This window comes from Diceros bicornis, chromosome 17, assembly GCF_020826845.1.
Source record: "Diceros bicornis minor isolate mBicDic1 chromosome 17, mDicBic1.mat.cur, whole genome shotgun sequence".
In the NCBI taxonomy this organism is placed as follows: Eukaryota; Metazoa; Chordata; class Mammalia; order Perissodactyla; family Rhinocerotidae; genus Diceros; species Diceros bicornis.
The window spans coordinates 11,252,750-11,273,779 of NC_080756.1; the positions used below are offsets into that span (position 1 = coordinate 11,252,750).

At 59.2% G+C, this 21,030-nt stretch overlaps 2 protein-coding genes across 6 annotated transcripts in view; one reads left to right on the forward strand and one right to left on the reverse strand.

Annotated features, from left to right (window-relative positions):
* The first annotated feature begins 138 nt into the window (after positions 1 to 138).
* Positions 139 to 16,930, forward strand: AGAP2 (ArfGAP with GTPase domain, ankyrin repeat and PH domain 2). Of its 2 annotated transcripts, none has more exons than XM_058557781.1 (18): positions 139 to 413; positions 6,912 to 6,970; positions 7,585 to 7,672; positions 7,869 to 7,954; positions 8,102 to 8,249; positions 9,261 to 9,395; positions 9,768 to 9,877; positions 10,311 to 10,469; positions 10,631 to 10,717; positions 11,062 to 11,166; positions 11,602 to 11,764; positions 11,949 to 12,068; positions 12,808 to 12,936; positions 14,121 to 14,269; positions 14,372 to 14,462; positions 14,583 to 14,805; positions 14,928 to 15,183; positions 15,334 to 16,930. In XM_058557781.1, the coding sequence occupies exons 1-18, from the start codon at positions 254 to 256 to the stop codon at positions 15,574 to 15,576; spliced, it is 2,511 nt and encodes an 836-aa protein (XP_058413764.1). In that variant the 5' UTR covers positions 139 to 253; the 3' UTR covers positions 15,577 to 16,930. The 2 variants fall into 2 exon arrangements, with proteins under 2 accessions (XP_058413764.1, XP_058413763.1); XM_058557780.1 differs by lacking the exon at positions 139 to 413 and adding an exon at positions 3,366 to 5,209.
* A 3,055-nt stretch (positions 16,931 to 19,985) lies between these two features.
* OS9 (OS9 endoplasmic reticulum lectin) overlaps positions 19,986 to 21,030 on the reverse strand; it is a 31,505-nt gene continuing 30,460 nt past the window's right edge. For all 4 annotated transcript variants that reach the window (XM_058557786.1, XM_058557783.1, XM_058557785.1 and 1 more), the window contains one exon: positions 19,986 to 20,720. In XM_058557786.1, coding sequence (XP_058413769.1) covers positions 20,595 to 20,720 — 126 coding nt within the window. In that variant the 3' untranslated portion in view covers positions 19,986 to 20,594. The remainder of the gene's footprint in view (positions 20,721 to 21,030) is intronic.

The following is a 21,030-nucleotide window of genomic DNA, read 5'->3' on the forward strand; positions in this document are numbered from 1 at the left end:
CGTCGTTGCAGGGGCTGGCTGGCAGAGCTGATGGGCCAACGCTAGAGGGGGTGGGAGGTGAGGAGGTAGTGCTGTCCCAGGCTGTGGGTTTGAAACTCACCAGTCAGGAAGTGAGGCCGACAGACGGAAGGGCGGGCAGGGGCGGGGAGTTCTGGGGCACAGCAGAGGGGGCCTTCTGGGGCTTGGGGGCTGCAGGGCCATGGCCTTCAGGGCCAGAGGTTGCTATTAGCCTGGCAAGACAGGTCTGGGCAACATGCATGCCCAGAGGCAGCTGGCTGTAGCTGCAGTGAGAGCAGAAGTCAGACGACATGAGGTGGCCAAGCAGGCTCTTAGCCGCCTCAGGAAGCTGGCAGAGAGGGTGAGTGACCCCGACCTTCGGGACAGCATCCAGGCCTCACTGGACAGCGTACAAGGTAAGAGAAGGGTTAGCTCCCAACTTGGGTGTCTCGGGGACCAGCAGGGGTATAGATGGGTTTGCCGGGTCATACATCACTTCCCAATCAGCCACTTCCTAGTCCCCAGGATGGAGCTGGCACTCGGGGGGAAGAATACATTTGGAAAGGATGGAAAAAGACATAGGAGGTGTCATTCCTCCTCTTTCCCCAATTCTGATCCTTCTCCCAAGGGATCAAAATACAGGTCGCTGCTGAGGTGACCTTCTTGGCAATAGAGAAGTGGGGGAGCGTGGGGAAGACAGGCCGTAACAGACATATGGTCGTCTTGGACCCTGCCTGGGGAGTCCTCAGCAGGAAGCAGTCTGGGAGAGGAGGCTCTGGGACTGGATAATGTGTTGATTCCCAGGACCCACGAAGGATCGGTGACCTCTTTTTCTCCAGCTGTAGAGAGAAACACATACACACACATGGAAATCCACCATGTGGAGAATCTCAGGCTCCCAGGCACACACTAACCCTCACACAGCATGCTCTGCACAGCCGAAGTGCAGAGAAGTCCCCAAGACTGTTCTCCGTCCCCTCTCTTCCCCGTGCTCCTGTTCCTGTCTTCCCCCCACACACCTTCCGCTCTACCTCCTTAGTGCCATTAGAGCAAGTGATGACAACACAGGGAGGAAGTGCTGCCATGGCAACACCATCCGCCACATCCTCCTGCCCACCCCTGCCTTCAGTTCTGTGGTGGGGCCCTGGCAGGAACAGCTTCTCTCCATCCACAAGGCCCCACCAGTCAAGAACTAGTGGAACTGGAGGTCATCTCCAGTCTGCTCTCATCTCATTCACCTCTGAGGTGGCAAGGAGCTAACAAAATTGGGCTTCTTTGCTCATGAAAGGTGTCTGGGAGAAGTACATCCTCCATCATATATCCTGCTCTCTGCCAGCCTCTCCGTCCTTAACTGCCTACCTGGCGTGGGGGGAGGTCAAGAGACCATTCTTTCCATCAAGGATACCTCCTGCCAGACCTTTCTGATGGCAGAGGCCACCAGAGCAGGACGTGGGGAAGGAACAGTTAGGTTCAGGTTCCTAAGGGGACAGTCTGATCCCCTCCCCACTGCCCGTCCAAGGCTAGTGCCCCTCTCCTCTGTCCCCCACCCTTTGCCAAGAAGTACGCTGACACCTTCCCTACAGCCTTAGTTGTTGGAAAGGCAGACCTAGGGGGAGTGGCCCCTGGGGCCTCCTAAGGAGGAACTCCAAGCTCCGCCCCTGTAGGAAAAAAAAGGAGCGGTGGGGAGGAAAAAGGTTTAGGCCTGGTAGAGGAGCTCCCTTAGCTCTGGAGAAGGAGGGAGGGGGAGGAGGTGGAGGCTGAAATCTCTGACAAGACTCCACTCTTCATAAGCGACTTGTTCCACTCTTTCCCTAAGAGTCAGGATTCTGTTCCCATTGAACATAAAGAAAAACTGAGGGCACCAAAGGAGGGAAGGGAAATTAAGCCAGACTCAACAAATCTCCTTCACCCTCTTTCAGAAAAGACTACTGAAGGGTCTTCTGTCCTGGGGATGGGGTCATCCTGGCGCAGCAGGGAGGAGACAGGGGAGGGCGAAGCTGCTGACCTCGGGACAGCACCGCGGAGGGATTGGGTACAGGTCTCGGGAGAACAAAGGACACCCAGCAGCCTGCCACCGCCCCCCACCCTCACCCCCTACCAGGCCGAGCGCGCCGCCGGCTCCTACCTCCAAGAGCCGCCCACGACAGCACTTATTATAGTCTCGGCTGCGTCAGGAGGGTGGGACGCCAAATTAGGGGAACGCTGAGACTCCCCGAGTCCCGGGGAGGGTCTCCAAGGCTGCGGGCAGTCCTCGCCCCACTCCCGCCCCACCCCCGCCGGTCTCAGCCTCTGTTCCCCATTGGCCTAACCCCTTCATCCTTCTCCCTGGGCTGGAGGACAGTGAGCCTTGAACTCCAGGGTCCCTAGAGGGGTGGGGGGTACAGAGCAGAAGTTTTCCATTCTGTCTCTTCTTCACCCTTCTAAAAGAGCCCCATCCCAAAAACCTCAGGAGACTGAATGGGAACCCAAAAAGAGGCCAGCTCCCGCTGCCCCAACTGAGGGGCTCCTTATATTCGTGAGCGCCAGATACCCCACATGTGGGTAACCAGACGTGAGAGTGGTGCCTCCATTAACCCAAATCCCCTGGCGGGTCCCCCCACCCACCATACACACCGATCCCTCCTCTCTGCTTATCCCCGCTGTTTCTGAGGCACGCTTGGAGCTACGGTTGCTATGGAGACCGGATGCATTTTGATGGTGGGGGGGTGTCAATCTGTAGACATATTCCTTCTCCTTCCACCTTGAGCTGGAGCCTTTGACTCACTTTTCGGCCTGGGCTCCTCCAGCCTCCAGATCTCTCCTCTACGGAGGCCCCCCTTCCTTGTACCCTGCTAAGTTCCGCGTTTGTCTGAATCCCCAGAGAACACTTTCCAAGTTTACTTTGGGACAGTTGGGTTCAAGTCGTGGCCCCGTCAGTGTAATTGTGTGTGGGGGTGGGCGAGGGGGCTGGATCACAGGGAAAGGAATGCGTGCAAGTACCTGGGGGAGACAACGGGTCTTGGGACTGGGATTTCAGAGCTCCCCACTTTCCCACTTCAGCTTCCCCAGAATTGGCAGTGACCCCGAATTTGCTCCCTTTTCGCCGCGGACTGTCCACCCATAGACTTATTTTTACCCTTGTGCTTAAATGCCACACCCAACAGTCGCCTTCCCCGTCTTTTGCTAAGGGAGGGGGCTAGGTTGGTGGAGTAGGTGAGTCCAAGTTCCAGGAAATCCAGCCCAGGATTTGGAAGGGAAATCCAGTCCTGGATTTTGCACCGCCTTCGCAGACAGCCTTGCTGGTGGAGAGAAGGTGGGGGGGGAGATGGGGGGGGCGGGGGGCCGCCTCCTCCTCAATGTGAGGGGAGCGCCCGGACACAGCGCGCATCCGGACCCAGCCGAGCCCCGGCGAGCCCCCCGGACCCTTCACCCGGATCTCACGCCCCTCCCCTCCCAGACCCCAGACCCGAGAGTTCCCACCCTCTCCGGCTTCCCTCCTTCCTCCCCCGCCGGCGCCTGTATCTCCATCCCCAGCATCCTCCCCGCGCCCCAGAGAATCCCCCGCACGACCAGCCCCATTAGCTTCCCACCCTCCTAAAGACCCCCTCTCCGACCCCCATTCGCGGCCCCTGTCCTTTGAGTCCCCATTCCCCGCCCCTGCCTCCCCCGCACCGGTTCTTCTCCCCAGCCTCGGGTCCCTCTTTTTTGCCCCCTTTTCCTCCCTCTCCCGTATTTGCCCCCACTCCTGTCCTCCCCGCCCTCCCCCGCCCATCTCAGCGCCCCCACCCAGGCCGGGGTGCACGGTCCGGCGCGCCTCCCTGGAGCAGCACCAAGGTCCCGGGGCTCCAACGGGGTGGGGGCTCAGGGCGGGGAGCATGGGGAGGGGGCGCCCCGTGTGATGGGAGGGGGGCGCAAGCGGAGGCGGCGGAGGCGGCGGCGACAGCGGAGCCGGGCCGGGAGCTCAGCGGGGTCCGGGGGCTGCGGGCAGCGAGCAGGGCGGCCCCATGGCCGGGCCCCCCTGAGGCAGTCCGGGGGAGTTCCCTCCCCTCCCCAGCTCGGGGGTCTCGGGGCCCCATGAGCCGGGGCGCGGGCGCGCTTCAGCGCCGGACAACGACCTACCTCATCTCACTGACCCTGGTCAAGCTCGAGTCGGTGCCTCCGCCACCGCCTTCTCCGTCTGCGGCCGCAGCCGGCGCCCTCGGGACCAGAGGTGCCGAGACCGGGGATCCTGGCAGCCCCCGAGGCGCGGAGGAGCCGGGCAAGAAGCGGCACGAGCGTCTCTTCCACCGGCAGGATGCGCTGTGGATCAGCACCAGCAGCGCGGTCGCGGGGGGCGCCGAGCCCCCCGCCCTGTCCCCGGCTCCGGCCAGTCCGGCCCGCCCCGTCTCCCCCGCTCCCGGCCGCCGCCTCTCCCTCTGGGCCGCCCCTCCGGGGCCCCCGCTCTCCGGGGGACTGAGCCCCGACCCCAAGCCCGGGGGCGCCCCCACATCCTCCCGGCGCCCCCTGCTCAGCAGCCCGAGCTGGGGGGGCCCGGAACCCGAAGGCCGGGCGGGCTGCGGCGTCCCCGGCTCGTCCTCCCCGCACCCCGGCACCGGCAGCCGGAGGCTCAAGGTGGCGCCTCCTCCGCCGGCTCCCAAGCCTTGCAAGACCGTGACCACGAGTGGCGCCAAAGCCGGCGGGGGCAAGGGCGCGGGGAGCCGTCTGTCATGGCCCGAAAGCGAGGGCAAGCCCAGGGTCAAGGGGTCAAAGAGCAGCGCCGGGACTGGAGCTTCTGTCGCCGCCGCCGCCGCCGCCGGAGGAGGGGGAGCGGCAGCCACGACCTCTGGTGGGGTCGGGGCTGCGCCTGGAGCCCGAGGGAAGCTGTCCCCTCGGAAAGGCAAGAGTAAGACCTTGGACAACAGTGACTTGCACCCGGGACCGTCTGCCGGCTCTCCTCCTCCGCTAACCGTCCCAGCAACCCCGGCTCCAGCCGCTGCGGTCACCGCCGCCTCCGCGCAGCCCACTGGGGCTGCACCTCCAATCACTCTGGAGCCTCCAGCTCCGGGGCTAAAACGGGGCCGGGAGGGGGGCCGAGCATCCACTCGAGATCGCAAGATGCTCAAGTTTATCAGCGGCATCTTCACCAAGAGCACGGGGGGGCCTCCTGGCTCCGGGCCCCCTCCCGGACCCCCGGGCCTGTCTTCTGGCAGCGGGTCCAGGGAGCTGCTGGGCGCAGAGCTCCGCGCCTCCCCTAGTGAGTAGGACCAGGCCCTGAAGACAGGGAGGGAAGGGCACCTGTAGTACTCGGCGTGGGGTTGGCGAGCGGGCCGCAGGACTGAACTAGGGGAGCTTCTCTCTTGGGGTGGGCGGGAAGACCCAGGCTCACTCCTCTGCTAAGGACTGGGGCAAAGAATAAGAGGTCCTGAAGGGGGGTGAGGAGCTACGTTGTGCGACATGAGAGGCGACTTGACTTCAGAGGGACTCAGAAAGCCTCAGAGCTGTCTGGGAAAAGGATGCCCTTGGTCAGAGTGACTGTAGGAAATCGCACCCAGAGAAGCCCCAGACCCCACTCCAGCCTCAGCTGGACTCAGGGAGCGTGGAAACAGGGCTTTGCCCCGCCCGGAGGGACACTGAAGGTGAAGGGGATGAGGAAGCCTCAGTTTCTCCCGAGTACTTGGGGCAGGTGGTGTGAGAGTGACCTTGCGGGCAGCTCCTCGCCAGGCACAGGTCTTCCCCCGGGCTGAGAGCAGGCCAGTGGGGCAGCAGGGAGGGACTCCGTTTCTTTCCACGCGGTGAAGGCGGATTGGGCAGTGCAGGAGTGCGTGGGGGCTGGAACGTGCTGAGTACCTGAATGCGAAGTGAGAGGGGGCGGGTAGGAAGCATCACTTCCCCCACCGCCCACCCCGGCCCCAGAGCAGCGTCGAAACTCCCAGGGGGCTGACCAGGAATGACTCAGGGGGGCGGAACTGCAGCAAAGGCAATTCTTACCCCCGGAGACTTGGGAGGGGGTAAGGAGAAGGTAGTGTTCTTTTTCTGGGGGTGTCTTTATCTTATTTTTTTCTGGAACAGAGAAGCGAGGGACTCTTGGTTCGGCTCACACTCCCCAGAGGGGAGGCGGGTCTGGGAGCGGGGGCGGCCCCCGGGGTTTGGCTCTGGAGCGGGTGGGAGCAGATGGCTCCGGATCCCAGAGTTCCCGCCGCAGCTGCGGCGCCCCGGGAACGTCCGGCCAGTGTCAGGCGCGGGGGCTGGACCCGGCGGGCCTGGCGGAAGGAGCATCCGTACCCCCACCCCCACCCCCACCCCCACCCCCGGCCTGTGGCTTCTCTCGGCCTGGGAATGGAACCCTTCCCCACAGTTCTTTTGGAGGGTACTTGTGGGGAGGGTAAGGGAGAGGGAGGCATAGGAAAATGCAAGCTCCATTCCTTGGGCTGTGGGGAGGGGTCAGGGCCATCATGCCGTTGACCTTGAAAAAGGGGAGGGATATCCCTCACCTCAGTTTCTCTCTTGTGAAATGGAGTTGAGGAAAATCCACTCCCTTCTATGTCCCAGCCCCTTCTCCCAGGATTTGCCATGGGAATCAGTTGGGCGGGTGGAGAGGACACCCTCTTCTATTCTCCTTCCAGAGGGAAGAACCTGCCACTGTCAGAGCCCTGGTGCCCGGGTCTGGGGCAGGAACCTACGTTTTGGGATGTGCTTTAAGGGAGATGCCAACTGAAGTATTTTTGTCTTGCTGGCTCCGTTGCTAAGCAACCACTGAGCGGCAGCAACAGCTGTGGGGAGAGGACTAGGATGGGAGAACTGGGGACCACTCTCAAACCTAGCCTTTCCACTCCACTCTCCAGCCCAGGCAGGGTCCTAGGGGTTAAGAGAAGCTGCAAAAGATGGAGGGGTGGCTGCGGGTTGGGAGTCCTCCTGAGCCTGGAGCATCCCCTCTTATGGTTCTTTCTCCATTACAGAGGCTGTGGTCAATAGCCAGGAATGGACTTTGAGCCGCTCCATTCCTGAACTGCGCCTGGTAGGTAAACCAGTCCGCTTGTCTGTACCAAGGCTGACTTCCCACCCACTGTACTCTCAACTCTCCCCCCTTCCCCTCTTCCTTTCCCCGACTCTGTGAGAACGGGGAATAGTTTTCCAGTTCTCCTGAACTTCTACCTTCATAGCACCGACCTGGGGCTTGATATGTCCTCACAACTTTTTCTTCTCTAGTCTCCTTTTTCCTGTTTGTCCATGGTCCTCTTCCAGGCTTCTCCTCATTTTGGCATCTCCCCTTTAGCCCTTCATGTTCTATTGCCTAGAACTGGGTAAAACTTTCCAACTAGTGCCTGGGGCTGTGACATGCCCTCTCCCCCCATCTAGTATGTTTCCTAAACAACACACACAAAAAAACTGGTATTGAGTTGCTGACATTCTTGAGCTTGTGGTCCACTTCGAGCTTGGGATCATTTCTTACCACACTCACTGCCTGACCCCTCGAATGCACTCTCCTGACTGACTGTCATCCTGGCCCTGTAGGACCGTCCTTGGATGATTTAACACTGCCAGTCCCTTTGAGTTCTCTGGAGTGTCCAGACCCAGGCATCCTGCCTCCTTTTAATTCTCACAATCTCTGCTCCACAATTTTGTCCTCAGGGTGTGCTGGGTGATGCCAGGAGTGGGAAGTCATCGCTCATCCACCGATTCCTGACCGGTTCATACCAGGTGCTGGAGAAGACAGAGAGTGAGTTCCCGGGAGCCCTAGTAAGCTAAGGATTGAGGCCAGGGATCCAGGATCAATGACTAGGCAGTGTGACAAGTGACTAGTCAGGTCTGGAGACCAGAGGGAAGGATGAGGCCACGATAGCTGAAGTACAGGAAGCATGGGGAGGTTTGGTGACCTGTGACCTCTGACCTACCACTTGAACTCTTCTGGACAGGTGAACAGCACAAGAAAGAGATGTTGGTGGATGGACAGACTCATCTAGTGTTGATCCGAGAGGAAGCTGGGGCACCTGATGCCAAGGTGAGGGGTGTGGTGATAGGGTGGGCAGGCTGGCTGGGGTCAGCACTGGCCGAGGGAGAGAGCTCCGGTTTCCCAGGTCTCCCTCTGGGTGGCATCCGGAGGAGTGGACTTGTCTGACCCTCCACTTGCTCCCTCACCCCCCGCAAGTTCTCAGGCTGGGCAGATGCTGTGATCTTGGTCTTCAGCCTGGAGGATGAGAACAGTTTCCAGGCCGTGAGCCGTCTCCATGGGCAGCTGAGCTCCCTTCGGGGGGAGGGACGAGGAGGCCTGGCGCTGGCACTCGTGGGGACACAAGGTAAGGAGGAGCTGAGGAAGCACTGCTTTCAGGGGGTCCCTGAGACACCGTCGGGGTGTTCCCCAACATAGGTGAGAGCTTGGTGAGGTGTGGAAAAGGCCCCTTGGATTACAGAAACCCTCTGGGAGGAGCCCGGTCTCCAAATAAGGAACTCATTAAACCAAACACAAACTTCCACAGACCTGAGCAGAGAAAAGGGGACTCGCTAGGGAGGAAGGGACAGGTATAGTAGCAGTCTCCATCCCTCTCCTGAGATGTCACCTACCTGGTATTCTCACACTGCCATTTCCCGATGCCACCACTATGGGACATGCAGAAAATGTCAGATCCTAGGGTGAAGAGAAAGCCTTTTCCATCTTCCCCTTGCCACAGCCGGGTCAGGCTGACACCTTTTAAAGGAAAGAGAAAACACAAAGGGGATGGTGGAGAGACTAGAGGACAGAAAACCTTTTAGTTCTCAAAGCAGTGATTCAGAGGCTCTCAGACTTCTCAGCTAGGAGAAGCTTCCACAGGCGCAGCTGTGTTGGGCTGGCAGGACTTTCTGTCTGGACTCCTGTCCTGCAGGTGCCTCCTTCCACCTGTCGCTTGCCTTCTCATTTCTCGTTGCAAGGAGCAGTCCACCTGCTACCCGTGAACACTCAACCTTTTTCTAGTTCAAATGCCACGTGTCCTCCCTCTCAGTTCAGGGTTCATCGAGTTTGCAGGGCTGGGTGACTGGCCCTCATGGGTCTCAGCCATTTCAGACCTTGTCAGGAAGCTCTGCTCCCCCCTGGAGTATTCGTTGAAGACACACACAGAGCTCACCCAGCCTACTCGTACTGCAGCTGGGCACGTGAACTGGGCCCAGTACTCAAAAAAGGCTTATCCACTCCCAGTCCCTGGTCACAGGAGGAGTGTTCTCTCAGCCCCTGTCCCTAGTGGGGGCAGGGACTGGGACTGGCCCAAGGGAAAGGAAAGCAGGGAAAGTGGAGAAGGGCCCTCATCCAGTCTGGCTCTTCCCTGTCCCCTCAGACAGGATCAGTGCGTCCTCCCCTCGGGTCGTGGGCGATGCTCGAGCCAGGGCTCTGTGCACCGAGATGAAGCGCTGCAGCTACTACGAGACTTGTGCCACCTATGGGCTCAACGTGGACCGGGTCTTCCAGGAGGGTGAGTGGGGAGATGCAGGCGTACGTGGGAAGCAGGGAGCTAGAGGCCTGGGATATTCTTAGAGGTCGCACATCCAGGCCTCTCTCTGTGAGTGACAGGAAATCAGCCCATGTGGGAGGGAGGAGGGATGGGGGGGAGGTCAGAGAAGGTTTGCTGAATAGCCACAAGGTCTTTCGGGGCAGGAGGAGCTGGCAAAGCTACAGGTTGTGCAGTGGCCAGGAGGAGCTGGCAAGGCTACAGGTTGTGCAGTGGCCACAGAGACAAGGAAGTTGGGGCCTGTGTTATTGCCTGGGAATTTCTCAAAGCTGGGCACCCAAAGGTGGTCTTGGATGTCTGCCCGGCTCATGCCTCCTTCCCCTCCCCTCCCCTCAGTGGCCCAGAAGGTGGTGACCTTGCGCAAACAGCAGCAGCTTCTGGCTGCCTGCAAGTCCCTGCCCAGTTCCCCAAGCCACTCAGCTGCTTCCACTCCGGTAGCTGGGCAGGTGAGTTGGGGTCTCAGGGTCCACAGGGGGGCTGGTGAGAATGAGAGGAGGGGCTGGTGATCCAAGGACAGGTACAGAGTACTCAAGAAGGTTCCGCGGGGCGCAGATGGAAAAGGCCATGACACCGTTTGTAGAAAGTGCAGTGGACTGGAAATCAACCAGGTTTGAAACACCATTTGCAATGTCCTTGAGCAAGTCACCTAAAGCTCCCAAGGTTGTCAGGAAAATTGTATGGCATAATACTTGTGAAGTCAACCTTTGCAAAATTGAAAGCACTATGACAATGCTAGTGAGGAGTTTTATTATTAATGATAAGACAAATAAATGGTGATGAGATCAAGGAATGTCTCGAACTCCTCATAACTAGATGTGACTCTAGCTTAGTGGGGTGGCGCATCTTGGCTGTTCTGCTGACTCCTCCATCCGCCTCCAGGCTAGTAACGGCGGCCACACTAGTGACTACTCTTCTTCCCTCCCGTCCTCACCCAATGTTGGTCACCGGGAGCTCCGAGCTGAGGCAGCTGCAGTGGCTGGATTGAGCACCCCAGGTTCCCTGCACCGGGCAGCCAAGCGCAGGACTAGCCTTTTTGCGGTATTGGACGTGCTGACCCCCCATCCTCTTGTCCCCTGTTGCCTGCCCATCTTCCCTAGGCCCTAGACCCCTCTCTTGGGCCCTCCTTCATCTGTCCTCCCTTTCCTTCCATCACTGTATCCCTCTATCCATCCTCTAACTGATGCCAATAACCATTCCAGAATCGTCGGGGCAGTGACTCTGAGAAGCGGAGCTTGGACAGTCGGGGAGAGACAACAGGGAGTGGGCGAGCCATCCCAATCAAACAGGTGGGTGGTCCAGGGGCTGGGGCAGGCTGTGGGTAGCTGGTCTTTTTTTTTTTTTTTTTTTTAAGCTGAGGAAGGTTCGCCCTGAGCTAACATCTGTTGCCAATCTTCCTCTTTTTTGCTGAGGAAGATTCGCCCTGAGCTAACATCTGTGCCAATCTCTCCCTGTTTTGTATGTGAGCCACCACCACAGCATGGCCTCTGACAAGTGGTGTAGGTCTGCGTCCGGGAACTGAACCCAGGCCATTGAAGTGGAGCGTGCTAAACTTAACCACTAGGCCACTGGGGCTGGCCCAGTAGCTGGTCTTAACTGGTTTTTCTCCCAAATGTCTCCTTCCATACTCCAGAGCTTCCTACTAAAGCGAAGTGGCAACTCCTTGAACAAAGAATGGAAGAAAAAATATGTGACCTTGTCCAGTAACGGCTTCCTACTTTACCATCCCAGCATTAACGTGAGTGGCAGAGACTGGCTGGTCACACTGGCCGGCCTTGGATGCCCCTCCAGCTCCACCAGTCTGTGTCTCTGACAGACACCAACATCATTTCTTGGAAGCTCCAGTCCTGTTCTCTTAAGTTTAGCATGCATGTGCTAGGCACCTCCCATGTGCCCATGCCGGGGATGGAAAGGCAAATACACCTCCCCAGGAACTTGCAGGCTAGTGGGAGAGCATGGAGGAAGGACCTCTGCCTGGCCTGCCATTCAGGGAATGCTTTCTGGAGGAGACAGTGCGGGGCCAATCTGTCGGGCTCATCCCCTAGAAACTCCTCCCACCCAGTTGGCTTCCAGAGCGCCCCCCCAGCCCTCTCTAGCCCATACTATTGGCTGCTTCCCAGCACCACCGAGGACCCCAACCTTCCCTACACTCTCAACCCCTGTACCCCTCCAGGATTACATCCACAGTACCCATGGCAAGGAGATGGACTTGCTACGAACAACAGTCAAAGTCCCCGGCAAGCGGCCCCCGCGGGCCATCTCTGCTTTTGGCCCCTCAGCCAGCATCAATGGGCTGGTCAAGGACATGAGCACTGTCCAGATGAGTGAAGGCCCTGGTGAGTGGGGCTCATGACAAAGGTGCAGGACGGGGGCCAGGGCTGGGGGAAGAGGAGGGGTAGTAAGGAAGTGGGGGCTGGGACTGGATAAGTGGCAAGGTGGGTGATGAAGAGGGACCACATAGGAATGGGGCTTAGAGACTGAGTGGCTCACTGAGGTTTTCTCTTCTTCCCCTTCTGACAGAAGCCACCACTCCCACCCCAAGCCCCAGCCCCAGCCCCAGTTCCCTGCAGCCACCACCAGACCAGACATCCAAGCACCTGCTGAAGCCAGACCGGAATTTGGCCCGAGCCCTCAGCACTGGTCAGTGAGGGCCCACCCTCCATCCACTGGGCTCCAGATCCACATGGGATGCGGGTGGGAAATAAAATTGGGGTGAAGCTTGGAGGCTGGAATCAATGTGTGAGTGGACACAGTGAACATCCACTGGGTGGCAGGCACCAAGCTCCGTCATACCAGGTTTATCATAATGGTTAAGACAAGTGGGTTCTAGAGCTGAATTGCCTGCACCAGAATCCTGGCTTACCACTTGGGCAAGTGACTTGACCTCTCCATGCCTCAGTTTCCTCATCTGTAAAATGGACATAATAGTTTCTACCTCAGAGGGTTGCTTTGAGACTTAAACAAACTGAGAGCATTGTCCAGCACACAGTCAGCCATCAGTGTCTGGAATGTTTGGAAATACATATATTTTTTAAAGGTAGCAAGTAACATTGTAACAAGTGATCCTCATAAAAACCTTGTCACATCAAGATTATTATCCCCATTGTAGGGATGAAGAAACTGCAGCTCAGAAGGTTAAGTGACTTGCTCAAGGTCTCAAGGCCAGTAAGTGGCAAAGTCAGGATTTAGGTTCAGGTCTGACTCTAAAGCATTCATCTGCCCTCCTCCCCAGGAATGACCAAGGGGGACCTCCTGGAGAGGGCCAGCTGAGGAGGGGGACCCTAAAATGCCAAAGCTAGTTCAGGGGAGGAGACAGGCTATGGAGAAGTTAGGAAATCTGTGGAGGGACAGCTGAGGCAGCTGTGTCCCCCTCCCTAAGACTGTGCCCCGTCTGGAGACCTGAGCCCCCTGAGTCGGGAACCTCCTCCTTCTCCCATGGTGAAGAAGCAGAGGAGGAAAAAATTGACAACACCGTCTAAGACTGAAGGCTCGGCTGGGCAGGCTGAAGGTGAGGCCCCGATGGGCAGTTCCACTCCCACCCTGGACCCTCACCCCCACTCCAGAGCCCTGGCCTAGCTCCTGCAGGAGGAGGGAGAGTGCCTGGCTGAGTCCTTGACTGTCATTACCACTTTGCACATAACCTAGAGAAGAAATGGATGGAGACTCCTCAGCCCTGTCCTTCCTCCTGTTCCCCAGTGGATGCCTTTTACCCAGGTGGTCCCCAGCTCCCATTCTCAATGACCCCCATAAGTCTGCAGCTTCCTGTTCTCACCTTCAACTCCTCTTACTATCCCAGCTCCCACACCCAGAAGCCCCCATGGCCCCCAGTGACTCGGCCCCTGACCTCAGTGCCCCCCATTGACTCCTCCGCTCTTGGACTCTGACACCCAGCCTCTGTTCCCAAGAACTTCCTGATTGCCAAGCTCTCCCACAGCCCTTGACCACAGTGACCCCCATTCCTGCTCCCAGTGACCCCCCAGGCCCCTAAGACACCTCCTGAACTCCAGGGTCCCCTCCTCCGGGGCCTGTGACCCAGCTCCTGTCCCCTTCTCCATGTTTGCTCAGATCCTGACCATCCCTTCCCCTCCCAGAGACCCAGCTCCTCACTGGTCATGATAACCTGTCCCCAGTGCCCCTGCTCTCTGCCTGGTGTTCGGACCCAGGTTCCGGATCTGCCTACTCTCATGGCTCTTGGCTTCTGCTTTACTCTGCTCCGGGGCCACTGACTTTAGTTCTGCTTTCTCTCCCCACCTGTCTGTCCTGCTTTGTCTCTGGCACTCTCTGTCACTACCTCTCTCCATCTCTCCATCTGCCTCTCTTTTTCTCCTTCTTTTTTGGTCTCTTTCTCTGTTCTGCTCTCCATTTCTATCTCTATCTCCTTCGCTTCGGGAAACCAGCCAAGCGCAAAATGTGGAAACTAAAATCCTTTGGTAGTTTAAGAAATATTTATAAAGCAGGTAACAAGCGGGGAGCCGGAAGGGGCGCTCAGCTGGGGTGCAGAAGGGTGGGGGTGCCCCTGCCTTCCCCTGCATGTGCTTGGGCTTCCTGCTCTCCCCTACCCTCTGCTTCCCCAACCCCTCTGCCCCACTCCCAGGGGCTTGGGATGGACATCAGGGAGGAGGGGTTTGGGGAAGGTGGCCCCTGTTGGAACTCTGTCCCTCAAGACCCCATCCCATCCCATCCCGCACCCAGAGGAAAACTTCGAGTTCCTGATCGTGTCCAGCACTGGTCAGACGTGGCACTTTGAGGCAGCCAGTTTTGAGGAGCGGGACGCCTGGGTCCAGGCCATCGAGAGTCAGATCCTAGCCAGTCTGCAATGCTGTGAGAGCAGCAAGGTCAAGGTAATCGGTCGGAGGGTCAGGGGGAGAGCAGAGGTGGGTGTTTGAGGAGTCCAGAGAGGAGCTCACAGGGAGAGTCATTACTAACCCCCACACTTTTTGCAGCTACGCACAGACAGCCAAAGCGAAGCCGTGGCCATCCAGGCGATCCGGAATGCCAAGGGGAACTCCATTTGCGTGGACTGCGGGGCCCCCAGTGAGCGCAAGGGGGCAGTGGAGGGGCATGGGAGGGAGCGTGGTTGGCTGGAGTTGGCGAATGCTGGGGTGCCCGTGCTGCTCGGCCGGCGGGGAGCCGACCTCTGCATTCCGTCCCCAGACCCCACGTGGGCCAGCTTGAACCTGGGTGCACTCATCTGCATCGAGTGTTCTGGCATTCACCGGAACCTGGGCACACACCTGTCCCGCGTTCGCTCGCTCGACTTGGACGACTGGCCGCGGGAGCTGACCCTGGTGCTGACGGCCATTGGCAACGACATGGCCAACCGTGTGTGGGAGAGCGACACGCGGGGCCGCGCCAAACCCACGCGGGACTCCTCGCGGTACGTGTGAGGGAAGGGGGGGACTTAGGGTGTGCGGCTGTGGAGAGGGTCCCCTGGGTAGGGGGCAGAAGTCCTGGGTAGGGGGTCCCTGGAGCCCTTCCCGTTGATCCCTGGTCTTGCAGGGAGGAGCGTGAATCATGGATCCGCGCCAAGTACGAGCAGCTGCTGTTCCTGGCGCCGCTGGGCGCTCCCGAGGAGCCGCTGGGCCGCCAGCTGTGGGCCGCGGTGCAGGCCCAGGACGTGGCCTCCGTTCTCCTGCTTCTGGCCCATGCGCGGCACGGGCAGCTCGATGCCAGCGTGGAGGATCCGCAGCTCCGCTCCCCACTCCACCTGGCAGCTGAGCTCGCCCACGTGGTCATCACGCAACTGCTCTTGTGGGTACGTGAGCGGGGATGGTAAAGGGGTCTTGGAGGGCTCTGTCTCAGAACGGCCAGGTGCGGGGGAGCCTGACATCCCCAAAGCGGGCCTGGACGTCTGGGGGGCCGGCGGGCACGGGGCGCGCGGTAACGCGGCGTTTCCACCCTCCAGTACGGCGCCGACGTGTCCGCCCGCGACGCGCAGGGCCGCACCGCGCTCTTCTACGCCCGCCAGGCTGGAAGCCAGCTGTGCGCCGACATCCTCCTTCAGCACGGTTGCCCCGGTGAGGGCGGCAGCACGGCCACCACCCCCAGCGCGGCCACCACCCCCAGCATCACCGCCACGCCCAGCCCCCGCCGCCGGAGCAGCGCCGCCAGCGTGGGCCGCGCCGACGCCCCCGTCGCGCTGGTATAGTTGCGCAGCGGGAGCCAACCCCACTCCCACACGGGCCGGGCACGACACACCGGGTGAACCGCTGGACAGATGCACCCACTCACCCCTCCATCTGCACCCCACCGCACGGGAGCACTTCTTACCCCCACGAGGGCACAGCCCCCACGCCTCCCGGAAGACACAAACACACCTCCCTCTCCCCAACGAGGCACGGAGACCCCAGCTCAACACGCCCCCTCTCCGCTGTTTCCACACTCGGATTGCTCTGGGTCTACCCGCTCGGCGTTTGCGAAAGGGACGCCCCGCCGCGGTACCTGCTCCTGGGCGCTTGGATGTGCCCGCTCGCGCCCCCTAGGGGCGGGGGAAAGACTCAGTCCTGCCTGTGTTTGACAATCTCACGGCGGGAGCATATACCCAGGCAGGCTCCTGGGGAGACGCCACGCCAGAGAGGGTGGGGGTTAGTACGTGGGAGGGCTAGCCCTGGGACTTGGGGCCAATACCGGGGACCTACCCCTTCCATGCTAATCTCACTGCCCAGTGAAGGGGGAAGGGCAGCGAGGGGCAGGACCCCTGCTGCCCATGGGGGTAGGGGGTCCCCAACCCTTTCCGTGAAAGGGACCATGAGGAGTGGAAATCAGGACGTCCCCCCACAGCCACCCATGGATGGAAGCTAAAGGGCCGGGGGAACCAAGAGCCTGAGTCCCTCCTCACTACTATCTTGGGAGGGAGAAGTGATGGAGCAGCAGCAGCCTAAGGGGACTGGGGAGGGGCCTTGTAATTTATTGCTTTGTTCCCCAACAAGGGGGTGGGGGCGGGCAGGGCTTGGGGAGGGCTTTTCAGGGTAGGGGAAGCCAAGGGTGGGCAGAGGGTGGGGTGGGGTGGGGGTGCTCTCGGGTTGTGAGTGTCTGTGACCGTGACTGCGTACCTGTGACTGTGCAGCGCCCGTGGTGATCTGGGGTAGGGGGCACCCCTACAATGGGACCCCTCCCCCACTATTCTTCCTGTCCAGCCCCTCCCTCCCACTGGAGCAGCTTCAGACCCATCCCTCAACCCCACGATTCCTCCCAGCCAGAGCTAAGAGGATGTGAGGTGGCTGGGAGGGTTTCCAGGCCCCCTGCTCCATCCCCAGAAAGGGGGTGGTGGGGTGGACTTCCTCGCCCAGCCCTGCCCCCCTTCATCAGTCCAGCCCTTGGGCCATCTGTGTCAGTGGTTTCCGGTCTCTTTTTTTTTTTTTTTCCAGCTAAAATATTTTGCAAAGGACCAGGTAACTGAGGAGGGGAGAGGGGTGGAGGCAAGGGGGAATACCCCCCTCATCTCCTCCGAGGCAGATGGTGTGACTCTTCAACAGCAATTAAAGAGGAAGTGATTTTGTCTAGGGGGTGAGCTGCTGGTCTGTTCTTGAAGAGGCGGGTCAGGGAAAGGCCTTGGTCAAGGTGGGGAACTGGAAGTGGAAGACGGCAAGCAGAGGGTGCCTCCTGCTGGGGCTGGTGGCAGGGCTGTATCCAAGGGCACGGAGGGGGTAGGTCAGATACTCCATCCTGTACGGCAGTTCTGGGTTCGTGCAGTGGAAGGAGACAGGCAGGTCAGAGCAACAGCGGGGACCCAGGGAGCGGAGGTCACTGACTCCCACAATGCCTCCTGTTCTGGGAAGGAGGTGGGGTGTGGAGCTTAGAGGACAGGGGAGGGGGCCGCTTGGAGGGGTGAGAAGATGGGGTAGCTTTGGTTAAGAGCACAAACTTTGGAGTCAGATCTCATTTTGAAACCAGGCCCACCACTTCTTAGCTAAGTGGCCTTGGGCAGGTGACCTCCATGGCCTCTGTTTATTTGTAATGTGAACAATGTCTGTTTAGAGGGCATCTGGAAAGGGCTCCAGCTGTGGCTGTGAAGGACTGCCCCAGGCCAGCCTGCTCACCTTGAGCACCTGGTGCCAGAAGTAGAGCTTATAGTAGGGGTCCCTCTCCTGGCTGGGAGGGAAGAGATGGAAGATCTCCCAGCCACAGAGGTCCCTGGTGTCCACAAACTCCATGGCCAGCTGATGCAGACATTTGCCCACCTCCCTGTCATCTGCAGGGTCGCTGAGGCCAGCGCTGCCTCCAAGAGCTGCAGCGCCTTGTGGCTTAGCATGTAGCCGGTCCTGCCAGTCCTCGTGTGCAGCCAAAAGCATTTGACCTGGTACAGGGGCCAGGTGGGATGGTGTTGGGCCAGCAGCCAGTGCAGGCTGGGCACAGCCATCCACATGTTGTCAGCCACCTTGACAAACCAGTCAATGGCCCAGCGTCTTCCGATAGAGTTGGTTTTGGCCCTCAGCCTCACAACAGATATTCAGCTGCAGGTATGCCATTGAGCTAACAAGGTGTGGTTGCAGCAATGGCCCCAGGTTGCATTCACATGGAGGCCCTGGTTCTGAAGGGTCCTAGGCTGGGTGACCACCCAGCACAGCAGCTGGACCCGGGAAAGGTGGATTCAGGGGTGCCGGGGCAGTGCAAGGTGTAGATGCAGGTGTGTGGTCTGGGAAGGCAAAGTGAGAGGAAGAGGGGGACATAGCAGAGATTCAATTGGAAGACCTGGCCATTCCCCCTTTCAGCTCCAAGACCCTGGACTCTCCACTCCATCTCCACTTTCCTTCTTGGTGGCAAAAGCTCAGTCCCTTTCTCAGAAGCTCGAGAGTGTGAGAGAGTATGAGGAGGGAACAAGGACCCTAGAGAGAATGACATGACCACAGGGAACCACCAGCCCCACAGCAAATGTCTACACTGAGTAGTCTGCTGGATTGTCTTTGGCCCTGTGGGAGATGGGGTGACACAACATGAAGCCCTCCAGGTTGCGGCAGAATAGGACTCTGGAAGGGGACTCCCTGGGGGGCTGAAGGGGAGCTGCTGCCCCTTCACATCCATGCCAACTTCCCAGCTCACCTGGGGTGTCCTCACATGGATTCCCGCTGCCATCCGCCATCCGCCTCCCCATCCCTTCCTGGTTGCCATCTGCCACACACCCTGCTCTCCTCCTCTTGTTTGCCTTAGCACAGCTGGGCAGACCAGCCCTCTCCATGGGAGTTTTACCAAAAGCCAAAGGGAAATAAAAAGGAACTTATTATTGAAAGTACAAAATGATTAAATCTAGCGAGGTTTCCAGAACTGTTTTCTGATGATGTTAGGACTCCACCCCCATCAAATCACAGCTACCCCTCCTGCCCCAGCTTCTCTCCCCACCCTCCCATTCTAACAGATTCTACTGTTGCTTAGATTCCACCATAGCTTCTGATCAGCTTTGGAGATTCCTTCCAAGACTCTTGCCTCCAGGTACGGACTAGTCTCTTCAGAACTCAGGAGCTGGTTTATTACAATTATTGAGCGCTTAAGGTAGGCCAGGGACCATGTTAAGAGCATGACACACACATATCTCCTTCAACACCCACCCTACGAGGCCAGTACAATTATCCACAATCTACCCCTGAGAAAACAGCACGTGAAAAGTGAAATGACTTGTTCGAGGCGCCACTGATAGTAAATGGAGGGGCGAGGATTTGAACACAGCACTCTGACTACAGCTGCATTTGAGGCAGTGTCTCAGATCTTGCACAGGTGAAGCCTCCATCCTCTTAAGATACACAAATGATCTGGGCAAGCAGGGTTTTACATGGCTACCCATTCATATTTCTGAATCAAACAATCTAAGCATAACACGCACACTAAGCACTAGTCCACATTAGGCAGGAAGAGGGTGTCTCATAGAACTTCCTTCAACAACTGACTCCCTCACTTTCCACTCTTGAAGACGTGTGAGTCAGTGCCCTCTGTCCTATGTTGTGAGACAGTGGGGAGTCTTCAGCAGGAAGGCTGTACACCTCAGAGATGGGGAGCAAGAGGAGAAAGGGGGGAAGTGAGGGGACCCACATCTGCAGTTGGCAATGAGGAAGAGCTGGAGGCATCCACCCAGGCTCATCCACCCCTGGCATACCAGGAAGCTGGCATGTGTGGGCGGCAGCCCTCTCTGAGCATGGCCACAGGTAGAGGTCTTTTCTGGGAAATGTTCACGTGGCATGGCCAGGTGGGGAGGGGGTGTGTGTGGCAAGTGGGATGCGTGGCATGCTGCAGGGAGGGAGGTCGGAGGTCAGCAGGAGGATCCCCATGGTGGGGTAACTCCGCGGTGTGCACTTCAGCTTTCAGGATGTAAAGAGGGAGAAGAGAAGGAAGAGACTGGACAGAGGAGGAAAAGGAGGGACGACAGTACTGCAGTGTCTCCGTCCTGGCCAGGCCCGTGGGCTCGTTTATCTGCCCTGGGCTCTTCCTGTACACCAGCCCCCATGAGACCACCTGGGAGGTGGAGAGCACAGAACGGGATCAGAGTGTGCCCTCCACCCGGAACAGAACACCAAGCCTCACCCCTACTTGAGCCTCCACCCCACCTACCACCCAAAAGAAAAAAAAAGATTGATGGTCCAGTTCTTTATTTAGAAACCTGATTGTTCAGAAACCTGGTGGGTGGGTCTGTAGGCCACCCTTTTCACTGGGATTGTGTCAGAGGTGGTGGGCAGCTTTCTCCCATTTCCTCGGCAACTCGGAGGCGGACTGTAGGGAACAGTGTGGGAAGGGAGAGGAGCAGGGAATCCGAGGCCAGGCCAAGGGAGGGGTAAGGTGACTGGAGACAGCAGTAGGGCAGGTGTGGGGGGCCTGCAGAACTGCCCCTATTCTTGCCCTCCCTGCTCTACTCTACTCAAAAGATGTCACCAACTCTCCAGGGAGGGCGAGGAGAGGAACCGGTAACAGGGGAAGCCAGAGGGAAAGGAGGGGGAAGTGGGGAGAAGCCTGGGCAAGCAGAGCTCCCAGGCCAGGGGAGGCCGTGAGGGCGTGAGGGCGGCTCTCAGCAGTCACAGCAGCATACTCCCCCCAGGCCCCTCACACCCCAAGGTGAGGCTCCGAAGTCTGCAGCTGGCTCCACTCTGCTGTTTGCCTTCAGGGCCCCGGGGGTAGGGGGTGGGGAGGAGGCAGGGCCAGTCTAGGAAACTCTGGACTCCTTGGCGAGCAGATGGTGCAGTGGTCTCAGAAGTCAAACTCGTCCAGGTCGCCAGTGCCCTCCTCGCCTCGAGAGCCCCACACCCGGCGGTAATTGCTCTCCAGCTCTTTCTGCCGTTGCCGCTCCTTCTGTGCCTCTTCTGCTCCCTGCACCTGGTGGGAGGATGGGGGTGAGTGCGGGAGGATCCAGGCACTGGCAAGCATGGGGAGGGCAGCGGTTGTGGGGAGGGCAGGGGTCGTGGGGAGGGCAGGGGTCGTGGGGAGGGCAGGGGTTGGGCACACACACTTCCTCGGGGGCTCCTGCTGGGTGCCCAGACACCCAGCGGCCAAGACCACCAGCCTCCTCTCACAGATGAGGAAACAAGCTCAGACAGTGGCAAGGCTGGGACGTGCCTGTGGGACTCTAAACCCCGCTCTCAACACCACAGTGTGCTGGGGTGGGGGTGGGGGGCTGGAGGTCCAG

What these genes read in the sequence shown, in the direction of transcription:
- AGAP2 (XM_058557780.1), top strand. Translation starts at nt 4,051, where the DNA reads ATGAGCCGGGGCGCGGGCGCGCTTCAGCGCCGGACAACGACCTACCTC. An exon ending in CTGGGGCACCTGATGCCAAG is followed by an intron (nt 7,955 to 8,101) that starts GTGAGGGGTGTG and finishes ACCCCCCGCAAG; the next exon opens with TTCTCAGGCTGGGCAGATGC. An exon ending in GGCCCGAGCCCTCAGCACTG is followed by an intron (nt 12,069 to 12,807) that starts GTCAGTGAGGGC and finishes CCCCTCCCTAAG; the next exon opens with ACTGTGCCCCGTCTGGAGAC.